This window comes from Vitis vinifera, chromosome 10 (genome assembly GCF_030704535.1).
Source record: "Vitis vinifera cultivar Pinot Noir 40024 chromosome 10, ASM3070453v1".
Lineage (NCBI taxonomy): Eukaryota > Viridiplantae > Streptophyta > Magnoliopsida > Vitales > Vitaceae > Vitis > Vitis vinifera.
Window position 1 is genome coordinate 23,676,484 of NC_081814.1, and position 23,893 is coordinate 23,700,376.

A 23,893-nucleotide genomic window follows, 5' to 3' on the forward strand; every position below is an offset into this window, starting at 1 on the left:
CTTGCATCCATTTGATCATTTGATGAATTCTCGAATTAATAAATGAAATTTTTTATAATTCAAACCAATTAGCAACTTAACAATGGTTTGTTATCATCAAAACCTGATTAGGAGAACCCTTGGGCTAACAAGAATAAATTGAGGTTTTGGAACCTAAGCATTCTTAGATTGCAATAGAGATTGATATTTTGTGTCAATATTTTTTCTTTCTTTTTTTTTTTTTTTGTAAATAATATACATAGTACACTTATATTGTAAAATATTTACAAAAAAAAAAAAAATTGTTGTAGGGATAAACATAAATTATAAAAATAATTGAGTTTAAATATGATAGTTTTGATTACTAAATCTTTGAAAATATTTCTTTGTGGTGAAATTAATTTTTCTTCAAATTTCTTTTATGAAAAAGGAAGTTCATTTTAATTAATGTTTCATCACATCCATCTTTTATATATTTATTGCACGTTTTCTATAAATAAATATATTTTTTAAAATTAATATATTTTAAAAAACATTGAAATATTGTGAATCATCTGAAATAAAATTATCATATTTTTTTTTCATAACTTTGTGTGTGATACTTAAATTATTTTGTTATCGTAAAACAATTGATGTAAAAAATTTAAATGAATCAATTTATACTAAAAATAATTTTTTTTAGATTAAATATTTTTTATAACTATGTAGTGCTTGGAACAATTCGTGTTTCTTTTTTTAAAATGGAAAAAGCTAGCAACTCTTATATAAAATGTAAGAGCTTTTTGATACTTACAATAAAAATATATTATTTTTAAAAAATTGTTTAGAAGTATATATTTTTCTAATAAAAATTTACATTTCATACAAAAGTTATAATCATTTTCCATTTTTAAAAGTAGTTAACACTAAGTATATAGAAACAAGCACTAAATTTTTGCATCGGTCCTTTCATTGTGATAAAATGGATTTAAAAAAAAAAAATTCCTTACGAAAATTAAATTCGCCCTTAATCATAATTCATCAAAATTCATTTTTTATTTGGTTATTGCACTTTATTTGTAAATAATTTGGCCTTAAAAATATGTTATGCTTCTTCATGTACGGTCCCATAGTTGCAACTAGAGAAGGACTCAGGTATTATACTACAACAACCTAACTTCATTATCTTCAATATTCTTGGATTGTCTCTTAGCAATAGCAAGATAATGTGGAGTGCCAAGGCTTTGAACTAGAAGTAGAATCAAAGAGTAGCATAGAAGAAGCTTTGTAGAGTCTAATTTATTGGAGACTGGGGGTGGAAAAGAAGGCCTTCAACTATAAAAAAATTAAAGGCAATTTAGTTTGTAATTTAATTGTCTTTTATACCTTTTCTCGTATTTGTTGTTGAATGATAAATATATTAGAAGTATATTAAACAAGTACATATGATAAATGTGTAATAAGTATATTAAAAAAACCATAACTAAAAATAATTTTTCAATAATAAATTTGATTAAGAATAGTAATTAATACATACTCAAACCCAAGTTCCTAGCAACGGAATATATCATATGTATTGAGGGTAAAGAGCTTTTCACAAAAAGGGGAAAAAAGGATGTTTAAGGAGTAGTTAAGGAATTAATAAAGTAAAAATATTTTAAAATCCCTATCTTGTTGAATTATTGAAGATCCACCTAATTAATTAGGCAACCTATTTATGAGGATAACTATCTTCTATACCTTTTCAGATGGTACAAGAATTTATCCACATACGGAGTAGTAGTTAAGTAATTGATAAAGCTAAAGTCTTTTGAATCAAATGTTGCGGAATTATGGAAGTTAACTAATCAACCGCCCTGTTTACTCTTTTCAAATTGTTGCATTACTTTTGGCATCCACATGGCTTTGCTTCTTAGTTACAAAGGGAAAAGGCAATTTGTTATTTTATTCTTTTCTTTGTATTACTCTCAACAATCTTTAAAAGAACACGGTGGATGTTTATACAAATTTTGAGGGAATTTCATCTAGATATCGAAACTGTAAGAACTTGATGTCTCATCCCTTTTAACTTGAGGTTACTAATGAAGCCCTCCAACAAGCTCTAATTTGAACCACAAACATCAATTTTAATAAAGAATAAAAGATGTTACAAATAGAAGACATATATGTCTTTATTAACTCCTATTTGATTTAATTAGAAATTGTCCCCTTCTGATTTTTTTCCTTTCACTCAATTTGTAGCCCCAGCAACGCTATGCAGCACAACAGTTTCAATGGTCAAACCTGGCCCAAAACCAAATAAAACGCCCCAATCTAATCCTTCACCTGTGGTGGTCCTTTCTTCCTTGAGTGATTTCTTTCTCATCTCATCCAAAATAAACAACACGCATGCACTTGACATATTACCGTACTCACTTAAGATGTGTCTTGTTGCTTCAAGTTTCTTCTTCTCCAAATTGAGTTTTGCTTCGATTGCATCTAGAATGGCCGGGCCACCTGGATGAGCGATCCAAAACAAGGAGTTCCAATCACTAATACCAAGTGGGCCAAAAGCTTGAGTCAAGCACTTCTCTATATTCTCGGAAATCAGAGTAGGCACATTAGGCCACAAATGAAAGGTTAGACCCACTTCACGTAAGTTGCCAGCAATAGCACCTTGTGTATTAGGAATGAATGTTTGGGCCGCTGAAACAAGTTGGAAGAGTGGTCGTTCAATGGAGGTATCTGGATCTGATCCAACAATTACAGCTGCTGACCCATCACCAAAAAGGGCTTGACCCACTAAAGAGTCTAAATGGGTTTCAGAAGGCCCACGAAAAGTAACAACCGTGATTTCAGAGCATACCACAAGAACTCGTGCTCCTGCATTATTCTCTGCGAGATCCTTAGCAGTTCGGAGAACAGTCCCACCTGCATAGCAGCCTTGATGATACAACATCACTCTTCTAACTGATGTTTCGAGGCCTAGAAGATTGGCTAGTTTATAGTCTGCACCGGGCATTTCTACTCCCGAAGTTGTACAAAATACAAGGTGAGTGATCTTGGACTTAGGCTGGCCCCACTCTTTAAGAGCCTTCAATGCGGCCTCCTTACCAAGCTTAGGTACCTCAGCAGTGATAATTTCTTGGCGTATGTTGAGCGATGGAGCCATGTAAGCACCCATATTTGGGTGCTCTTCAAGCATTTCTTCGGTCAAATGAATGTATCGCTTTTTGATCATCGATTTCTCACCTATATATAAGTTAAAGGAATTTAATATATTAGCTAATGGACTAGCAAAGCAAAATTCATTCAGTAATAATGGGCAGCTTCATTATCACTCAAGATGATCGACATAAATATAAAACAGATTATTACTTATTATTACAATAACTATGTGTTCCTAGGCAGGGCAATTAATTTATATAGGATTGGAAAGAGCAGCGCTATTACGAAATATTAAATCAATGTATAGCGCCTCATTTTTCACAGATTTAATTAGTTTACAGAAAAGCAACACACAGGAAGCTTGAAGAAAACTTGGCAATTCTTGCAGGGGAATCTTAAAGCATTATGATAATTATACATATATGTATGTAATGGATGTTCCAATTGATGCATGAATATATATACTTACATATGCGGTTGAACTTCTTCTTCAAGTCGGTCATGTGCTCGCTTTTAGTGACCCGGAAATAGTAATCAGCGTAATCGGACTGGTAGACACAGTTGTCTGGAGTAGCAGTGCCAATGGCTAGAATGGTGGCCGGCCCCTTGGCACGTTGAGCGTTTCTAATGTCCTCCACAGATGCCATTGATGACTAGTAAAATCCCCCACAGAGCTTCAAAGCGGTAGAAGAAAAGAGAAGAGTATGCGGACTAGTGCTTGAAGATGGGTTGCCAAAGCAGTGTGTGAGCGTCGGGTATTTATAAGTATCAGAAATGCTGTGTCCACTTCCAACCCACTTGTAGCTGGTGGTGGGGTCTTGTTCAATACTTCCGTGCTGATTTGAGTCACGTGGAGGGGATTACTGAGAAAGTAGTCAATTTTGTATGACATCGGCCCTTCAGCCTCCTTCCTCCACCCTCCAGTTGCGATTTTTTAAAAAGGGATAAATATCTTGCGCTGTCTCATTTGACCATTGTTTTGGCTGAAGCATTTTTCTTGCGTTAAAATATTTGGCAGCATTCCGAACAAACCTCAACTTGAATACCCTACTTCCTAGAAATATATATATATATATATTAGGTAAAATTTGTGCTTTTATTTTTATTTCTCATTTTATAACGAAAATTGAATTTAATTTGTAAATGGTTGGATTCATATATTTTTTCTGTTTTTAAATTTCACAATAGTCTTTTTGAGACTATGAGAAGCGTAAAACAAAACTAATAAAATATATTGATTTTGAAATTTAAAAATATTTATTTTTTAAATAGAAAGAAAATTAAAATAAAATAAAATTTCATCCATGTCCAAGTTTAACGAGTGTAGGTTGGTGAAAGTTTCCTAAATTAAATGATTCGTAGATTTTTTTTTTCTTTTCAATTTTGGTTGGTTCCCACATAGATGTGAAGTTGCCTCTATGGAGTGGAGTCTATGAGGTTGGTTGGTGAAGAGTTCATGTTACCGAGGAAGGTCTTGGAGACTTACTATAAACAATAAAAGAAAAATAAAAGAAATATGTTAGGACCACTCAACAACCAAAATTATTTCATGTTCATAAATGAAAACATTAATAGATATTCTCTTAAAACTAATAAATAATTTTTTTTATTTAAAAAAAGCATCTTGATGTATCTCACAATATTTTCAAAATCGAATCAGTTATTAAATAAAAATCGATCAATAGTTCACTGGTTAGATCAATGATTGAATTACATAGAATAATGATGTGAACATGACATGATAAATATGTAATTTACATATAATTAAAATTAAAAATATACAAATAATTAAAATTATTTCATCTTTTTATAGTTAAAATTTAGCATATTATATCATAATTAGGATAAACAATGAAATGTAAAAATATGAATATTTCTAATTCTATTACATAATATAAATGTATCATTTAAAAATATATGCAATGGTAAAATAAAACTTTGTTAATATTTAGCTTGATTAACATTTCAATAGTCATACATTATACCATTCTATTATCTTAAAAACCCTTCTTCTTTTTTCTTTCTTTACCAGTATTATTTTTATGTACATTATACTAATGATTACTATTATTACTATTTTAAAAATAAAAAGCAGGAACCATATTTAAAACACATAGAAACGTTAAGACCACTTAACAACCAATTAAAATGTGAACCCAAGTTTTGTGTGTTTAAAATAGAAAAATAAAAATAAAAATTATTATTGCAAAACCATAATAAATGCAAACAAAAGTAGAGACAAATATATATAACTTTAATAATATATAATGGGGAGAAAGAAATTAGAGAAGAAAATTAGGAGAGATGAGAGAATGAAAAACAGAGAGAATGAGAGACTGCTTCTTTTCTTAGGATGCTCCTTGCATAGGGGATGGGAAACCTTTCTATAGACTGTCTAAATGGCTTCCATTAATATTGAATTAATGAAAGTCATAAATAATTTTTAATTAACATTTATTATAATGATGTGGCGACATTCACTACTTCATTTATAACAATTATTTTAAACATTTTTTCAGGAATTTAAAATTTCCTCGTTAAGATATATTATTATTATATTTTTAATAGCAAATTAATTAATAATTATAAATTATTTAATATAAATGTATGTTGTAAAAGAAATGAAATTTGATTTTTAAAATTTATTTTATTTTTATAAATAAAAACAATGTTATTCAAATGTTTAAAGTGAATTAAACATGTATGTAGACCCTCAATTTTGTCCCTTTAGCACATGTCTTTAAGTTCACTTCTAGTGCTCCATAGTAGTTCCTTGGTGGTCCATTGTTACTCATACTACTTACCTTTTTTTGAGCCACCTTAGAGACTTTGATCGAGAGATTTATCTAACCCCATTGTGACCCTCGACAACCTTAATTTGCACTTTAGGTTAGACTCATCTAGGTTCACCTAGGCCCACTTAGATTCACCTAGGCACCTTCCAGCTTGCACACATTCACCCTAGTCACCTAGGCACTTTTTTCATACATTTTGGACATTTGTTTGGACTTGATTTCGATTCTTGATTGCATCCGTTTTTCATTGTTTTCTATTGCATTATTTTTATTTTCAAATTCTAATTGCCCATGTGATATTTATTTATTCATTTATTTATTTTTTAGGAAATTGCTTGAGATTTTGAATCTAATCTTTTAAGTTACATGGAATAATATTCTTTTTTCTACTTAACTACGTATGTGATTGATATATTTTTTTTTTTTGGTTTCACCCTCATTGCATCATTTGAGATTTTATTTATTTATTTATTTTATATTATTATGTAATTTCTAATATTTATTTTTTGTATTTATCTTTGTATGATTTTGGTGGAGATACTTGGGATCCGTTAATGGAGAAATTTTGGGAGGGTTGCAAGCAACTCATCTTTACATAGAGACTTGGTGCACACTGAATTTTAGTGAAGCAAAGCACATTGACTTGTCTTCAGACGACTGCAAGAGGAGCATGAGATGCATGTGAAAACTTTTTCATGGCAATTTTTGGTAGAAAATCACGGGTATGAAGAGTAGAGGGTTATGGAAGACATGAACAACTCAGGGTCCCGTGAGCTTGGGGCTTTAGAAGCTATGAATAGCTCAAAGTTGTGGATGATATGGACATTTCTTTGTCATAAGCCAAAGGCTCTAGTTACTATGAACAACTCAGGGCTGTGGATGACATGAACGACTCTGGGTCGTGACCTTAGGGCTTTAGATTCTATGAACAACTTAAGGTTGTGGTTGACATCAACGACTTTAGGTTGTGAGCTTAAGGCTATTAAAATGAACAACTTAGGATTCTGGATGACAGGAACGATTTTGGTTGTGATCTCATAGGTCTAGATCTATGAAAAGATTTGAGTAGTAGAGCACATGAATGACTCCATGTCATGAGCTTAGGTCTCTGAATTTTATGAATAGCTTAGAATCGTGAATGATATAAATGACTTGAGGTCATTAGCTTAGGGCTCTAGATGAAATGAACAACTCAGGACTTTGGTTGACATCTACGACTCTGAGTCATGAGCTCAAGGCTCTAAATGCTATGAACAACTTAGGACGGTGGAGGACATGAATGTCTGCATGTTATGAGCTTAGGTCTCTAAATGCTAAAAAAAAACATAAGGAAGTGTAGGATATGAACCACTTCCCCTCGTGAGCTTAGGTCTCTAAATTCTATGAACAACTCAAGTTCATGGATGATATAAACAACTTGGGGTTATGAGCTTAAGACTCTAGATGCAATGAACAAGTTAGGGTTGTGGTTAACATTAACAACTACAGGTCATGAGCTTAGGGCTTTAGATGTTATGAATAACTCAGGGCTGTGGAAGACATGAACTACTCCAGGTCGTGAGCTCCAGGCTCTAGATGCTATGAAAAACTCAGGGCTATGGATGATAATAACTAATCTGAGCCAGGAGTTCAGGGCTCTTTATGTTATGAACGGCTCAATGTCATGTATGATATAAATGTCTTTCGGTCATGAGATAAAAGGCTATGATTGATGTGAATGAATTTGGTTGTGAACCCATGACTCTAGATTCTATAAAGAGATTAGGATTATGGATGACATGTGCTACTCTAAGTCGTGAGCTCAGGGCTCTGGATCATATGAACAACTCAGGGTTATGGATGATATGAATGACTTGGGATCCCGAATGCAAACATAAGATTTTTATAATGGTTTGGCGCAACTTGGCCTACGTCTAGTCTTCTCTAGCTTCAATCCCAAGCTTGAGGTTTCACTAATTCAAGGCTTCCAACCCAAGCCTTCAAGCAATCCAATTGGATTATGGTTCCAATCAACCCTCTTGGACTTTTGGCTCTAAGCACCCTTTACAATCCTCAAGAGATACCTCACTCTTGAACAACCCCTAAAGTGATACCTCACACTTGAGAATCCTTAAGTGATACCTCACACTTGGACTTTTCTTCTCAAAGATTTACAAATAAGGATGAAAAATAATCTCACAAAACCCTAGTACAAAACTTTAGGCTCAAATGATAAGAGATAAACTAGGATTGAAAAGTGCGTTAATGATATGCAAGTTTCATAATAATGATGCACTCAAAAACACTCTCCCAAGGCTTAAGTATATTCAAGAAAGGTTTTGGAAGGTTAAGCTCTTAAAACAATGAAGACTAGAGCTTTTTTATAGAAGAAAAATGTTAAACTAGCTGTTAGGGGTTCGTCCGGTTGAGCTCTAATTCGATCGGTTCATTAGCCGTTGACATTTAATGCATGGCAGGTGACCAATGGACCTCAATCGTCCCTTGACCACCCCTCGATTCGTACTCAACCAGATGAGGTTTAGCCTCGACCGGTCGGAAAAGCATTCTGGAATATAGAGAAGGTTTTTGCATAATTCGATCGGTTGAACTAAATAGGTCAATCGGTTCTTTAGCCAGTTTAGCCGGTTAAGCCATTTTTGGCTTAACAACCATTTTTTTTTAACTTAAAACCTTTTTAAAAAGTTTAGAAAACATTTGACACAAAGTTTTAGTTGAAAACATGAAATCATCCGATTTTAAAATATTTGAAACAAAAATAACTCTTGGATGATTTTGGTGCATAAGTAAATAATGTAATGCATAAAAAAAAAAACAAATGCACTAACAACCTTACAAAGAGATCCTATGAAACTTAGGTCTTGAAAGACACTTCTCTTTGAGGTCTTCTTCACCTTATTGATTTCCCTTTGGCTTGATTTTGTCTTTATGATTGCCACTTTGAAAATCATCTCGACTAATCACAATTGAAATATAATCATTAATTCCAAACCTTATTTTGTTATCATCAAAATTAAGATTGACCAAACCTTGGTTTCACAACCCTGTTAAGACAATTTGTCTTGATAATTCTAGTGAATTCTCTTCCCAAATATTTCTTGATTATTGTATGTCGGTTAGTATTGATGTTGAACATCCTATTGCTCATACTAACACTCAAAATGGATTAGTTAAATCTCTTATTAAGCATTTGCAATTGATTGCAAAACCGTTATTCCTGACAACAAAATTGCCTTTATCTACTTGGGGACATGCTATTCTCCATGTAGTTACTTTAATTCAGATTTGTTCTACAACTTCATGAATTCTCACATTTACAACTTATTTTAGGCTCCCAACTAAATGTTTCATATTTACTTATTTTTGGTTGTATTGTCTATGCTCCCATAGCTCTACCTCAATGTTTTAAGTTATGTCCTCGACGTCTACTTGGTATATATGTTGGTTTTAATTCTCCCTCCATTATTAGCTATCTTGAACATTTAATAGGCGATGTTTTTATTGCCCACTTTGTAGATTTTCATTTTGATGAAAATGTTTTCCCACCATTACGGGTGACAAATCAAATCCAGAACAATGGCGAGACATTACATGTTATGTATCCTCTTTGTCTCATCTTGATCCTCGTGCAAGGCAGTGTTAACTAGAATTTCATAGGATTATTCATTTATAAGGACTTGCAAATTAGTTACTTGATGCTTTGACAAATATAATGAAAGTAACAAAGTCACACATACAGGCTGTGAATACCCTAGCACATATTGATGTCCGTAAAGGATAATAGGAGAATGCCATCGCAAGTGAATGTAAGACACACCTAAAGCGTGGTAGACCAATTGGCTCAAAGGATTCAATTTCTAAAAAAAGAAAAAGAATGACATATGAAAAACTTGGTACTCTTGAAGAGCTTACAAATAGGAAAGGATCAAATGCTGAAACCCAACTTGATAAATAGTTAGCTCCTAAAGAGGCACTAATTGATTAAATACTGGTATTTAGAACTAGAGAGATCTCAATGAGTCACACAGGACAAACAAGGAACCACAATGACATTATCATAGACAACATATTTGTGTTCCAATTAATTATGGACATCATGATAAATAATGAAGATCAAGAACAAAAAACTGTGGATGAACATCGAAAAAGGAATGATTAACCAAGATGGAAAGAAGTAATCCACATAGAGCTAAACTAGTTAGCAAAATGAGAGGTTTTGGACCTGTATTTCAAACACTTGAAAACATAAAGCCTGTTGGATATAAATGGGCCTTTATGAGAAAGCGAAATGAGAATAATGACGTCACAAGATATAAAGCATGACTTGTTCAAGGTTTTTTGCAAAAACCTGTTATAAACTATGAGGAAAATTATTCTCCTGTAATGGACACAATCAAATTTTGATACTTGATAAGTTTAATAGTTTCTAAAGGACTAGATATGTGTCTCATGGATGTTATTACAACTTATTTATATGGGTCTATAGATACTGACATATATATGAAAATCCTTGAAGGATTCAAATTGCTTGAAAATGACTAATTCAAAACCTTGAAATATGTACTCAATCAAACTACAAAGATCTCTATAAATTAAATCAATTTGAACACATGTAGTATAATCGTTTGAGTGAGTATTTATTAAAAGAGTAATATGTGAATAAGTCATTTTACCCATGTGTTTTTATTAAGAAATCATAATCCAAGCTCACAATAATTACAGTATAAGTGGATGATTTGAACCTTACAGGGACTCTTAAAGAGCTCACAAAAATAACCAATTATTTAAAGAAGGAATTTAAAATGAAAGATTTAGGGAAAACAAGATATTGTCTCGGCTTGTAGATCAAGCATTGTTCAAATGACACATTCGTCCATCAGTCAACATATATAGAAAAAATGTTAAAACAATTTTATATGGACAAATCACATCCTGTTTTTGTTGTTCTTTTTCTCATGAGGACCTAGAGGACTATCTTTGGTGTTGTTATCTTTCTCACGAGGGGAGAGCCTAGAGAACCACCTAACCAAAAACAATAGGAAAGTTCCAAAAGGGATGCCAATCCAATAATAGAAACATCCAATTCTAAAATAAATAATACTTGGTGACAATCCTCGTGAAAATTTATTTTCTATAAGAAAATCCAAAATTACCATTTTTGAAAAACTTTTTATTCAACTTCTTATCATATGCAATATAGAATAGAAACATAAAAGAAAAAATAAAATAAAATAAAATAGGGAATCGCATGGACTTAGGGGTCCTGTTGCTTATTTGGTAGCCTAAATATTAAATTTTCATTATCCAAACATACCAAAAAATCCATAACAAAAATAAGGTTAGTGGTTTTACAAGAGACCAAAATTACCCCTAAAAACCCTAAAATGATTACTAGTATATTTAGGAGCACTTGAAGGAACTTTAGAGAGCTTGAAATGCTTCAAGCATTAAATGTTGCTTTTGAGTGTTAGAAGAAGTGCTTAAGAACTTGATGAAACTGAATTTGAGAATGAATTTTTGTATTTCTAGTAACTATTTTCCTTAAAAGGACTTTTTTTTTCCAGGAAGGGAATGTACAAGAATTTGAATGCTTCCATTCTCATTATGGGTTACATAGATAGATGTAAATTGGATTTTCACATCAAAACCCTATACTCCAATCATTTGAACTTCACAAACCAATCTATAAAAAAAAAAAAAAATTTATAGCAAATAAAAAAATCTTAAGACTTATTATGGGGTTTACAACTCATCTAGAGATTAATAAAAACCAATCTAACAATCAATCACTATATATATTTATCATAATAAAAGTTCAAAAAATCTCATGCATATACCTTCATCCCTAGGACCATCAAATGAATAACAAATCCTATAACACAAGGATTAGCACACCTTAAAAGGGATCATATGTTTCCTTAACCTAAGCTTTTGATACCAGTTGTAGGCAATGTTTGATTAATCCATTCTCTATCCTAAAATCAGGTTAGATACATGCAATCCTCCCTATGCTTATCTAATTACTATGCATAGTGGAAAATATGCATTTAAAATCAATTTTAGGATCTAGATAATGAGATTAGAGTGCTTACTATTGATTTAGAATTCCCAAATCATTTCCTTGCTATGAATAAAAAATTCAAAGTTGCAAGAGATCTCATAAACCCATGATCTTCCGTCCCATGACTCAACCTTGAAGCTTGGCACTTAAATAATGGAAGTTTTGAGGGTGGAGGCTTGAGATCTCTCTTTAAAATGTAGGGTATGAATGGAAGAAGCTTGAAACCTTAACCCCTAAATGGGTATTTATAGTGATTCCTACTAAGCTTAAGTAACTTGAGTTCACCATGGGCTTAGGTCACTTAATCTAGCCTAAAAAGGGTTATAATTGATTAATTAACTCAATAGGACTAAATAATGAATCAATTAGCCAAATCTAGAGATATTGATCACTAACCCCTATTTAACCTTGTGTAATTATCAACATGCCCTTATGCACATAAGTGAACTAAGAGTCAATCTAACCTTCATAAACTGTGTCATCAAGGTATATGAGCTCGAGTGAGGATAATTGGGACTCCTATGATAGTATTGACTCCCTCAAAATCCAATTCTGAAATTTTCTTTACATTTGACAGTAGAGAGTCAACTACTACACTCCAATACACTACGTAAATATAACGAGATGCTTAGTACTTGGGTCGGTCTATGACCTAAGCACTACGTCTCCCCATGAACCGATGTCCATAATCTAACAAGGTAAAAGTTATCAAATTTTGAAGATTACCTCTACCATCTTTGAGTTCCAAATCCTCTTAGAGTGTGATCAATTGACATATTATCTAAGCTCACCAAGAGCTAATGTCAAGTTCCACTTAAGGAATTATGATGACCATGGTTGACCTAAACACACATCCTTAAGATCACCCAAGGGAACACATTGTCTCAATCCCATTAAATATCATGGTGCTTATATTGAGAATACCTGTTGTTAGTAGTTTTCATCAACAATGATCCAATCCATAAGGAATATATGATCACTTTAAGATCTTACCCGTAAGTTAAAGTCACTACTAACTTTTGCTCAAGTTCAATATTATTTCAAGGTTGAAAGACAATACAATAAAGTAGCTTAGTGAAGTCATGGCAACTTGATAAACTTACAGTACGGTTCACTATAGGTCCTGTCCAATATGTAACCATACACTTTAGTGCACTCTTCATGGGAAACCCGTCCCAATGGCCAAGACTAACCATCCCTCCAATTAAGAAGTCTAAGATATTGTCTAAGTTCATGAACCAGTTGTGAACAACCCATCTACTTGTAAGGAATCCATGACTTGGATCTTCCATACAACTCATAATGCAAAGATGTAGGTCTAAATGCTCATAAGGTATAATGCATGGACTATTAATTAATTAAAGTGCAATTGGAACTTTATTGAATGAATAATAAACCCTAAATTTTTTAAGGGCTATATCCTAATAGTAAGGAAGAATATGTGACACCATAGGGAACCAAAGCTACTAGTTTAAGGTGTAGATATAACAAACAAGAAATTATGAGATACTTTAGGGTTCAATAGTGGTATTTTTTCCATTTACTATAATAATTCCTATGGTATAGTTAAATTATTCTTTCTAATTCATGAATGTAGGTATGGTTGGTAGAAAAGAATTGAGAAAATAAAGGTTAATCTTAAATGAGAAAAACACCCAAGAGGGGGGTGAATTGGGTTTTTAAAAAATTCTTTTTAAACAAACAAATTTAAGCACAAGAGAAGCAAATATAAAGAGATAGAGTTAGACAAAGCAAACTCAAATTTTATAGTGGTTCGACACTTTCTTGCCTACGTCCACTCTCTTCAAACTCCTAATCGAGTGAGGATTCCACTAACTTGAAGCTTCAACCAAGCTTCTAATCACCTTTACACTTGGATTTCGACTCTAATGGGCTCTTACACAATCTCTTCAAGTTTCAACTCACTTGAAGGCTTTAACACTCAATTAACAAGAATGAATCAATCAGCCTAGCTCAACAATAGCTCAAATACAACTTAAGAGTAGGATGAATCACAAAGGTGCACTAAAGGATATGCAAATGGGAATTTAATGCGCCAAGAAAGGAATGAGAGATTTTAAGGCAAGAATAAGTGGGTAGACAAATAAATGCAAGTGTTCTCTTGCTTAAAAATGAAGTGGAACTCTCTATTTATAGGTTTCTAACCTCGGGAGACAAGAAAACCAAAAAGTAGCCTCAATCGGTCGAGCTGGGATTGACCGATTTAGTAGCCGTTAGAGCATTTAATGTTTGGTAGGTGACCATTACCCTTGACCGGACCTCGATCGGACCTCGACCGGAGGTCGACCAAGATGGCAAATACCTCGATCGGAAAGGAAGGCTACTAGAAGAGAGAGAGTACTTTTTGCGCTCCTCGACCAAACCTCGATTGAGAAGAGGGAACCGGTCAACTGGGAAGAGGGAACCAGTCAATCACGAAGAGGGAATCGGTCAACTGGTACCCCTAGCCGGTTGGCCAATGCCTCAACCGGTTCAACATTTTTTGCCTGAAAACCTATATTTTTATGTTATTTTCTCTTCTAACACTTAGGCAAGGTCTTTAGGTAAATTAATATGCCAATTTTGAAGTAATTTGTCTAAGGTTCATTTGATAAAACTTGGATTTTGATGAAACTATAACTTTAAAGAATAAATCGAGTTTTTCAAAGATGCATGAAATGATATGTAAAACCTAAGTGCACCCATGCATTCATCTTATATATGTTTCCTATTATTAAAGGTCTTCCAAAGGTCTTGATCTTGCATCCATTTGGTCATTTGATGAATTCTCGAATTAATAAATGAAATTCTTTATAATTCAAACCAATCAGCAACTTAACCATGGTTTGTTATCATCAAAACCTGATTAGGAGAACCCTTGAGCTAACAAGAATAAATTGAGGTTTTGGAACCTAAGCATTCTTAGATTGCAATAGAGATTGATATTCTATGTGTCAATATTATTTTTTTTTTTTTTGTAAATAATATACTTAGTACACTTATATTGTAAAATATTTATATATAAAAAAATTGTTGTAGGGATAAACATAAATTATAAAAATAATTGAGTTTAAATATGATAGTTTTGATTACTAAATCTTTGAAAATATTTCTTTGTGGTGAAATTAATTTTTCTTAAAATTTCTTTTATGAAAAAAAAAAGTTCATTTTAATTAATGTTTCATCACATCCATCTTTTATATATTTACTGCAAGTTTTCTATAAATAAATTTATTTTTAAAAATTAATATATTTTAAAAAACATTGAAATATTGTGAATCATCTAAAATAAAATTATCATATTTTTTTTCATAACTTTGTGTGTGATACTTAAATTATTTTGTTATCGTAAAACAATTGATGTAAAAATTTTAAATGAATCAATTTATACTAAAAATAATTTTTTTTTTAGATTAAATATTTTTAATAACTATGTAGTGTTTGGAACAATTCGTGTTTCTTTTTTTGAAATGGAAAAAGCTAGTAACTCTTATATAAAATGTAAGAGCTTTTTGTCACAATAAAATATAATAGTTTTTTAAAATTGTTTAGAAGTATATATTTTTCTAATAAAAATTTACATTTCATACAAAAGTTATAATCATTTTCCATTTTTAAAAGTAGTTAACACTAAGTATATAGAAACAAGCACTAAATTTTTGCATCGATCATTTCATTGTGATAAAATTGATTTTAAAAAAATAATAATAATTCCTTACGAAAATTAAATTCGCCCTTAATCATGATTCATCAAACTTCATTTTTTATTTGGTTATTGCACTTTATTTGTAAATAATTTGGCCTTAAAAATATGTTATGCTTCTTAAAACCCTTTATTAAATGCTTCTTCATGTACGATCCCATAGTTGCAAGTAGAGAAGAACTCAGGTATTATACTACAACAACCTAACTTCATTATCTTCAATATTCTTGGATTGTCTCTTAGCAATAGCAAGATAATGTAGAGTACTGCAAAATCTTTGCACTAGAAGTAGAATCAGAGAGTAACATAGAAGAAGCTTTGTAGAGTCTAATTTATTGGAGACTAGGGGTGGAAAAGAAGGCCTTCAACTATAAAAAAACTAAAGGCAATTTAGTTTGTAATTTCATTGTCTTTTATACCTTTTCTCGTATTTGTTGTTGAATGATAAATATATTAGAAGTATATTAAACAAGTACATATGATAAATGTGTAATAAGTATATTAAAAAAACCATAACTAAAAATAATTTTTCAATAATAAATTTGATTAAGAATAGTAATTAATACATACTCAAACCCAAGTTCCTAGCAACGGAATATATCATATGTATTGAGGGTAAAAAGCTTTTCACAAAAAGGGGAAAAAAAGAAGTTTAAGGAGTAGTTAAGGAATTAATAAAGTAAAAATATTTTAAAATCCCTATCTTGTTGAATTATTGAAGATCACCTAATTAATTAGGCAACCTATTTATGAGGATAACTATCTTCTATACCTTTTCAGATGGTACAAGAATTTATCCACATACGGAGTAGTAGTTAAGTAATTGATAAAGCTAAAGTCTTTTGAATCAAATGTTGCGGAATTATGGAAGTTAACTAATCAACCGCCCTGTTTACTCTTTTCAAATTGTTGCATTACTTTTGGCATCCACATGGCTTTGCTTCTGTCACACAAATGCAGCTATCATGCAGCAGACTTCTTAGTTACAAAGGGAAAAAGCAATTTGTTATTTTATTCTTTTCTTTGTATTACTCTCAACAATCTTTAAAAGAACACGGTGGATGTTTATACAACTTTTGAGGGAATTTCATCTAGATATCGAAACTGTAAGAACTTGATGTCTCATCCCTTTTAACTTGAGATTACTAATGAAGCCCTCCAACAAGCTCTAATTTGAACCACAAACATCAATTTTAATAAAGAATAAAAGATGTTACAAATAGAAGACATATATGTCTTTATTAACTCCTATTTGATTTAATTGGAAATTGTCCCCTTCTGATTTTTTTCTTTTCACTCAATTTGTAGCCCCAGCAACACTATGCAGCACAACAGTTTCAATGGTCAGACCTGACCCAAAACCAAATAAAACGCCTCAATCTAATTCTTTACCTGTGGTGGTCCTTTCTTCTTTGAGTGATTTCTTTCTCATCTCATCCAAAATAAACAACACGCATGCACTTGACATATTACCATACTCACTAAAGATGTGTCTTGTTGCTTCGAGTTTCTTTTTCTCCAAATTGAGTTTTGCTTCGACTGCATCTAGAATGGCCGGGCCACCTGGATGAGCGATCCAAAACAAGGAGTTCCAATCACTAATACCAAGTGGGGCAAAAGCTTGAGTCAAGCACTTCTCTATATTCTCGGAAATCAGAGTAGGCACATTAGGCCACAAATGAAAGGTTAGACCCACCTCACGTAAGTTGCCAACAATAGCACCTTGTGTATTAGGAATGAATGTTTGGGCTGCTGAAATAAGTTGGAAGAGTGGTCGTTCAATGGAGGTATCTGGATCTGATCCAACAATTATAGTTGTCGACCCATCACCAAAAAGGGCTTGACCCACTAAAGAGTGTAAATGGGTTTCAGAAGGTCCACGAAAAGTAACAACTGTGATCTCAGAGCATACCACAAGAACTCGTGCTCCAGCATTATTCTCTGCGAGATCCTTCGCAGTTCGGAGAACAGTCCCACCTGCATAGCAGCCTTGATGATACAACATCACTCTTCTAACTGATGTTTCGAGGCCTAGAAGATTGGCTAGTTTATAGTCTGCACCGGGCATTTCTACTCCTGAAGTTGTACAAAATACAAGGTGAGTGATCTTGGACTTAGGCTGGCCCCACTCTTTAAGAGCCTTCAATGTGGCCTCCTTACCAAGCTTAGGTACCTCAGTAGTGATAATTTCTTGGCGTATGTTGAGCGATGGAGCCATGTAAGCACCCATATTTGGGTGCTCTTCTAGCATTTCTTCAGTCAAATGAATGTATCGCTTTTTGATCATTGATTTCTCACCTATATATAAGTTAAAGGAATTTAATATATTAGCTAATGGACTAGCAAAGCAAAATTCATTCAGCAATAATGGGCAGCTTCATTATCACTCAAGATGATCAACATAAATATAAAACAGATTATTACTTATTATTACAATAACTATGTGTTCCTAGGCAGGGCAATTAATTTATGTAGGATTGGAAAGAGCAGCGCTATTACGAAATATTAAACCAACGTATAGCCCCTCATTTTTCACAGATTTAATTAGTTTACAGAAAAGCAACACACAGGAAGCTTAAAGAAAACTTGGCAATTCTTGTAGGGGAATCTTAAAGCATTATGATAATTATACATATATGTATGTAATGGATGTTCCAATTGATGCATGAATATATATACTTACATATGCGGTTGAACTTCTTCTTCAAGTCGGTCATGTGCTCGCTTTTAGTGACCCGAAAATAGTAATCAGCGTAATCGGATTGGTACGCATAGTTGTCTGGAGTAGCAGTGCCAATGACTAGAATGGTGGCCAGCCGCTTGGCATGTTGAGCGTTTCTAATGTCCTCCACAGATGCCATTGATGACTAGTAAAATCCCCCACAGAGTTTCAAAGTGATAGAAGAAAAGAGAAGAGTATGCGGACTGGTGCTTGAAGATGGGTTGCCAAAGTAGTGTGTGAGCGTTGGGTATTTATAAGTGTCAGAAATGATGTGTCCACTTCCAATCCACTTGTAGCTGGTGGTGGGGTCTTGTTCAATACTTCCGTGCTGATTTGAGTCACGTGGAGAGGATTGTTAAGGATACTTAGCCTTTCCATTACAATTTACCATATGTGTCATATTTGACCCTTGATTACATGCTATTCCTTTGTAATCAGTTTGATATTATTTGATTTATAATAATTTCTTATATTCTGTAAATGATTATAAATAGTAAACTCTCACCACCTTTTCATGGGTGGTGGTTTGGCAAATATTCTTATGGTATCAGAGCCAATCTGGTTTAGCAAGCCCAGTCCATTTTTCTCCATGGCTTCCGAATCCTCTCATCTTCTTCCTTTCAACACTCTAATCCACATGATCACCATCAAGCTTTCTTCCTCCAATTATCTTCTCTGGAAAAGCCAACTTCTTCCTCTCCTTGAGAGTCAAGACCTCTTGGGCTACGTTGATGGAACTCTTGTTCCACCACCCCGTTGTGAACCAGCAACTTCTACCACACTCAGCACCAAATATCTAGCATGGAAAGCAGCTGATCAACGGCTTCTCTGTCTCTTGCTCTCCTCTCTCACCGAGGAAGCCATTGCTGTCATTGTTGGTCTCTCCACTGCCCGTGAAGTTTGGCTCGCATTGGAGAATACATTCAGCCATCATTTGAAAGCCCATGAACTACGACTCAAGGATGACTTGCAGCTGATGAAATGATTCGTTCCCAATTGGTGTCTCAGCTGATTCATGTCCTCTCAATGGTCCCTGACAGTGGTGCCATTTGATACGTGTCCAGCTAGTGTCCCTTGATTTTGGTCCTCAGGGAGTAATCAACAAAATTTATAACCTATTACACCATGAACTAGGTAGCAAAGACAAAGCTACTATAGCATAGTGGCTCTAGGATCGTTCACTGGGATGAGTTTTCACTTCACAATTGATATTAATTCAAAGCTGAATTGGTGTCTTTTCATTTCAAGGTTAGCTTTAAAAGAAAACATAAAGATGTTTGAAAAAGGATTGGTTTTAAGCTAACCAAAAATAGTAGTGACTGATTTTAATTACAAAGAAAAGTGTTTCTTGGAGTTTCAGATCATCAGGCTCAGATTCCTCATACAAAAAGGGAGTTCTGGTCATTTGTTTCTTTTTCTCGCATTAGAGAATTAACATATAGTTCCTTCTCCAACTGGTGTTGTACAAATGCTTCCCATTAATGGGTTCAAACACTAAATCTCTCTCACTGATGCATCTTGCAATGGCTTGTGCCTCTCACCTAGCATTTGCCATCCAAGATGATCCTTAACCTTGGATTACCCGTTAAAAGCTCGCAAGAGATAACTAATGGATGTCTCCTTAGAGTCCAAAAGCTTACCAAGTGTTGGCTATTCTAGAAAATCCTACCTTCAAACCACCTCCCAAAGGCTCGCAAGAGATAAACTAGTGCATCTCAATGGATGGAGATCACTTGCCTTACCAAGTGTTGGCCCAAGTGATTTAAAGGCGTTTTAAGTTAACTAAAAAGATAAAAACCATTAACGGGTCACACTTTCCCTTCATTAAAAACTAAAACAACAAAACTTCCAATTTATGCATGAGGAAACTTACCCGGCTTTCTTCACTCCAAGAGACGAAGAGTCTAGCCTCTCATCCTCTGAGGAAAAATCCTCAGAGTTTGATTGGCTAGAAAGAAAAATAACGAGAAAACAAAAATATATGAAAAGTAGAGCAAGTGCTCTGTAGATATATTTCTTACTTATACAAAAGGTGGTCTCTGAGAACAAGCTCCCGAGATCTATATTATTATCATATATGATGCTAATTACAAAACTATATATAAGGGGTTATTCACCCTTTGTTTTTACTTAAAGACTAAGGAATCATATGATAGGTGGGTTACAAGGAGACTTTGGGGATTTAGACATAAAATATCTAAAGAAAAATATCTCAAAATGTTGGTCGCACATATCGGGAAGCTTTAGGAGAAAACCGCGGCAATGTGCAAAATGGCTGCGAAACTCTCCGGGTAAGCGCTATCAGAGGATCCGGATATGTCCGTCTAGGGAAGTTGAAACGCCCTCCTCTCCCATCCGGCGTCAAGCGTTGGATGTGAAATATCCGGAGAAGGTGGAATGTCGCAAGGGGGACTGTCTGTGTGTGCAAGGTGTAGGGACCCCTCCGCCTGACGACACGGAGCGCGCATCGCTATCCGGATCACTCCATCCGGATTCCCCAAGAGGACACACGGCGCGCTCCCCTATCCAGACTCCCTCAGGAAGAAACACACGGCACTCGCGATCATCACACCTGGACGATAGCATATCCTATCCGGATATGTTGTCATGATCATTGACTAAAGTGAGCAAGCCTTGCTACGTCATTTCGACAGCCTGCCACAGCCCACGTTCTGCCGCCCTCCGATGGTGTGTCCGGACATCTTTTGTAAGGAAGACTGAACCAGAACTCAATCTGGGTTGGGGAGGATCCCACACTCCTTGCATTCCGGATTTGCTTATGGCAAAGGACTTCAAAGCTTTGGTTCTTCATGTTTCTGAGCTTTCCATTACTTTGCCATGAATTCCAAAGAACTCTCCTCAATCTCGGATTGCTTTGGTGATTAAAAAGCTATCAAAACACCAAAACTTAACACAATTTTATTAGAATTGATTGCAAGGGTCCTTAACATGTTAATTGGGTTAAAAGGTGATAACTACTACTCAAAAGTGTTTAAAAGAGTTAATTACAAGCTATCAAATAGCACTTTTTGAGTAGTAATCATGAAACGCGGCACCAAACCCGTTGCTGAGTATGCCCATACCTTCAAAACACTTTGTGACCAGCTTCATGCCATTGGAAGACCCGTCGAGGAAACTAACAAAGTGCACTGGTTCCTTTGTGGACTCGGCACCGATTTTTCCAGTTTTTCTACAGCTCAGATGGCTCTCACCCCTCTCCCCTATTTTGCAGATCTAGTTTCTAAAGCTGAAAGTTTTGAGTTGTTCTAGCGATCCCTTGAGTCTTCTGAACCCACCACTGCAGCATTCACAGCCACTAATCGCAGTCGCACCACTTCCCATGGAACTCCATTTGCTTTCCGTAGCAACCAGTGAGGTTGTTCTCATTCCCACAACAACAACTCTTCCAACCGAGGACGAACCTACTCTGGTCATGGTCGTCGACCACCTCGCTGCCAAATTTGTCGCATAGAGGGCCATTATGTTGACCGCTGCAACCAACGGTATGCTCGGACTGATTCCTCTACTCATCTTGCCGAAGCCTTCAACACATCTTGTTCTCTTTCTGGACCTAAGGCTGCTAACTGGTTTTTGGACACCGGAGCTTTGGCCCATATGACCACCGATCCATCTATTTTGGATCAGTCCAAAAATTACATGGGTAAGAACTCTGTGATCGTAGGAAATGGTGTCTCCCTACCCATTACCCACACTGGTACTCTTTCTCCTATTCCAAATATTCACTTACTAGATGTATTGGTTGTCCCTCATCTCACTAAAAATCTTCTTTCAATTAGCAAATTAACTTCTGATTTTCCTTTCTCCGTTACGTTTACTAATAATCTTTTTACTGTCCAGAATCGTCAAACAGGAAGGGTGGTGGCGACCGGTAAAAGAGATGGAGGGTTATATGTGTTGGAGCACGGCAACTCTGCCTTTATTTCTATCTTTAAAAATAAATCTTTACGTGCTTCATATGATTTATGGCATGCTCGCCTAGGTCATGTGAATTATTCTGTAATTTCTTTTTTAAATAAAAAATGACATCTTTCTCTTACGTCTTTATTGTCTTCTCCCTCACTATGTAGTACTTGTTAACTTGCGAAAAATCATCGATTACCTTATTCCTGAAATGAACATAGGTCGTCTCATGTGTTAGATCTTATTCATTGTGACCTTTGGGGTCCTTCCCCCATCAAATCAAATTCAGGATTTCTTTACTATGTTATTTTTATTGATGATTATTCCCGATTCACTTGGCTTTATCCTTTGAAATTTAAATCTGATTTCTTTGATATTTTTCTTCAATTTCAAAAATTTGTGGAAAACCAACTTTCCGCTCGTATCAAGGTTTTTCAAAGCGATGGAGGTGCTGAATTTACTAATACTTGCTTCAAAGCTCACTTACGTACTTCTGGCATCCATCATCAACTCTCTTGTCCATATACACCTACTCAAAATGGTCGTGCTAAGAGAAAACATCGTCATGTGACTGAGACTGGCTTGGCCCTTCTCTTCCACTCCCACTTTTCTCCTCGTTTCTAGGTTGACGCTTTCAGCACTGCAACTTATATCATCAACCGGTTGCTCACTCCACTTCTTGGTGGTAAGTCACCCTTTGAACTTTTATACGGCTACTCTCCGTATTATGAGAATTTTCATCCTTTTGGTTGTCGTGTTTATCCTTGCTTGCGTGATTATATGCCTAACAAACTTTCTCCCCGCAAAATTCCTTGCATTTTCTTGGGTTATAGTCCTTCTCATAAAGGGTTTCGTTGTCTTAATCCCACCACCTCTAGGCTATACATCACCCGCCACGCTCAATTTGATGAAACTCACTTTCCTACTGTCCCAAGCTCCCAGGCCCAACCTCTTTCCTCTCTTCATATTTCAAATTTCTTGGAACCACGTCTTCACCATATTGATCCATCTCCCCCCTTCCCCTACCTCTCCTTCCCCGCACATTCCTCGATCCAACTCCTCTCCATGTAATATTTGTTCTGATCTTGTGGATGAGTCTGTGCAGGTTGATACTTCTCTTTCAGGTTCCTCTTTGCCACTCTTGGCTTCCAGTCCACATTCTATTGAGCTTGCTGATGATTCCTGTTCTTCTTTGGGCTCTCATCCTATGATCACACGAGCCAAAGCTGGTATTTTCAAGACTCGTCATCCAACGAATCTTGGTGTCTTGGGCTCCTCTGGACTTCTTTCTGATCTTCTTGCATCCACTGAGCCAAAAGGATTCAAATTTGCTGCTAAGAATCCTGCTTGGCTTGCTGCCATGGATGAAGAAATTCAAGCTTTACAACAAAATGGTACTTGGATTTTGGTCCCTCGGCCTGTCAACACCAACATCGTGGGCTTTAAATGGGTGTTTCGCACTAAATATTTTCCGGATGGATCCGTTGAGCGTCTCAAGGCTCGCCTTGTCGCTAAAGGTTATACCCAGGTACCTGGTCTCGACTACATTAACACTTTCAGTCCGGTTGTTAAAGCTATTACTGTCCGTG

The 23,893-nt window shown here is 34.7% G+C and overlaps 2 protein-coding genes across 2 annotated transcripts; both read right to left on the reverse strand.

The window, feature by feature from the left end:
• Window positions 1–1,874: 1,874 nt before the first annotated feature.
• Window positions 1,875–3,841, reverse strand: LOC100266562 (stilbene synthase 2). The gene is made up of 2 exons (XM_002271335.5): window positions 3,575–3,841; window positions 1,875–3,189 (listed from the first exon to the last, which is right to left on the reverse strand). Exons 1-2 carry the CDS (start codon window positions 3,750–3,752, stop codon window positions 2,189–2,191), a joined length of 1,179 nt encoding a protein of 392 aa, XP_002271371.1. The 5' UTR covers window positions 3,753–3,841; the 3' UTR covers window positions 1,875–2,188.
• A 12,806-nt stretch (window positions 3,842–16,647) lies between these two features.
• Window positions 16,648–18,537, reverse strand: LOC100244220 (stilbene synthase 2-like). Its single transcript, XM_010657617.3, has 2 exons — window positions 18,345–18,537; window positions 16,648–17,959 (listed from the first exon to the last, which is right to left on the reverse strand). Exons 1-2 carry the CDS (start codon window positions 18,520–18,522, stop codon window positions 17,037–17,039), a joined length of 1,101 nt encoding a protein of 366 aa, XP_010655919.1. The 5' UTR covers window positions 18,523–18,537; the 3' UTR covers window positions 16,648–17,036.
• Window positions 18,538–23,893: the final 5,356 nt, after the last annotated feature.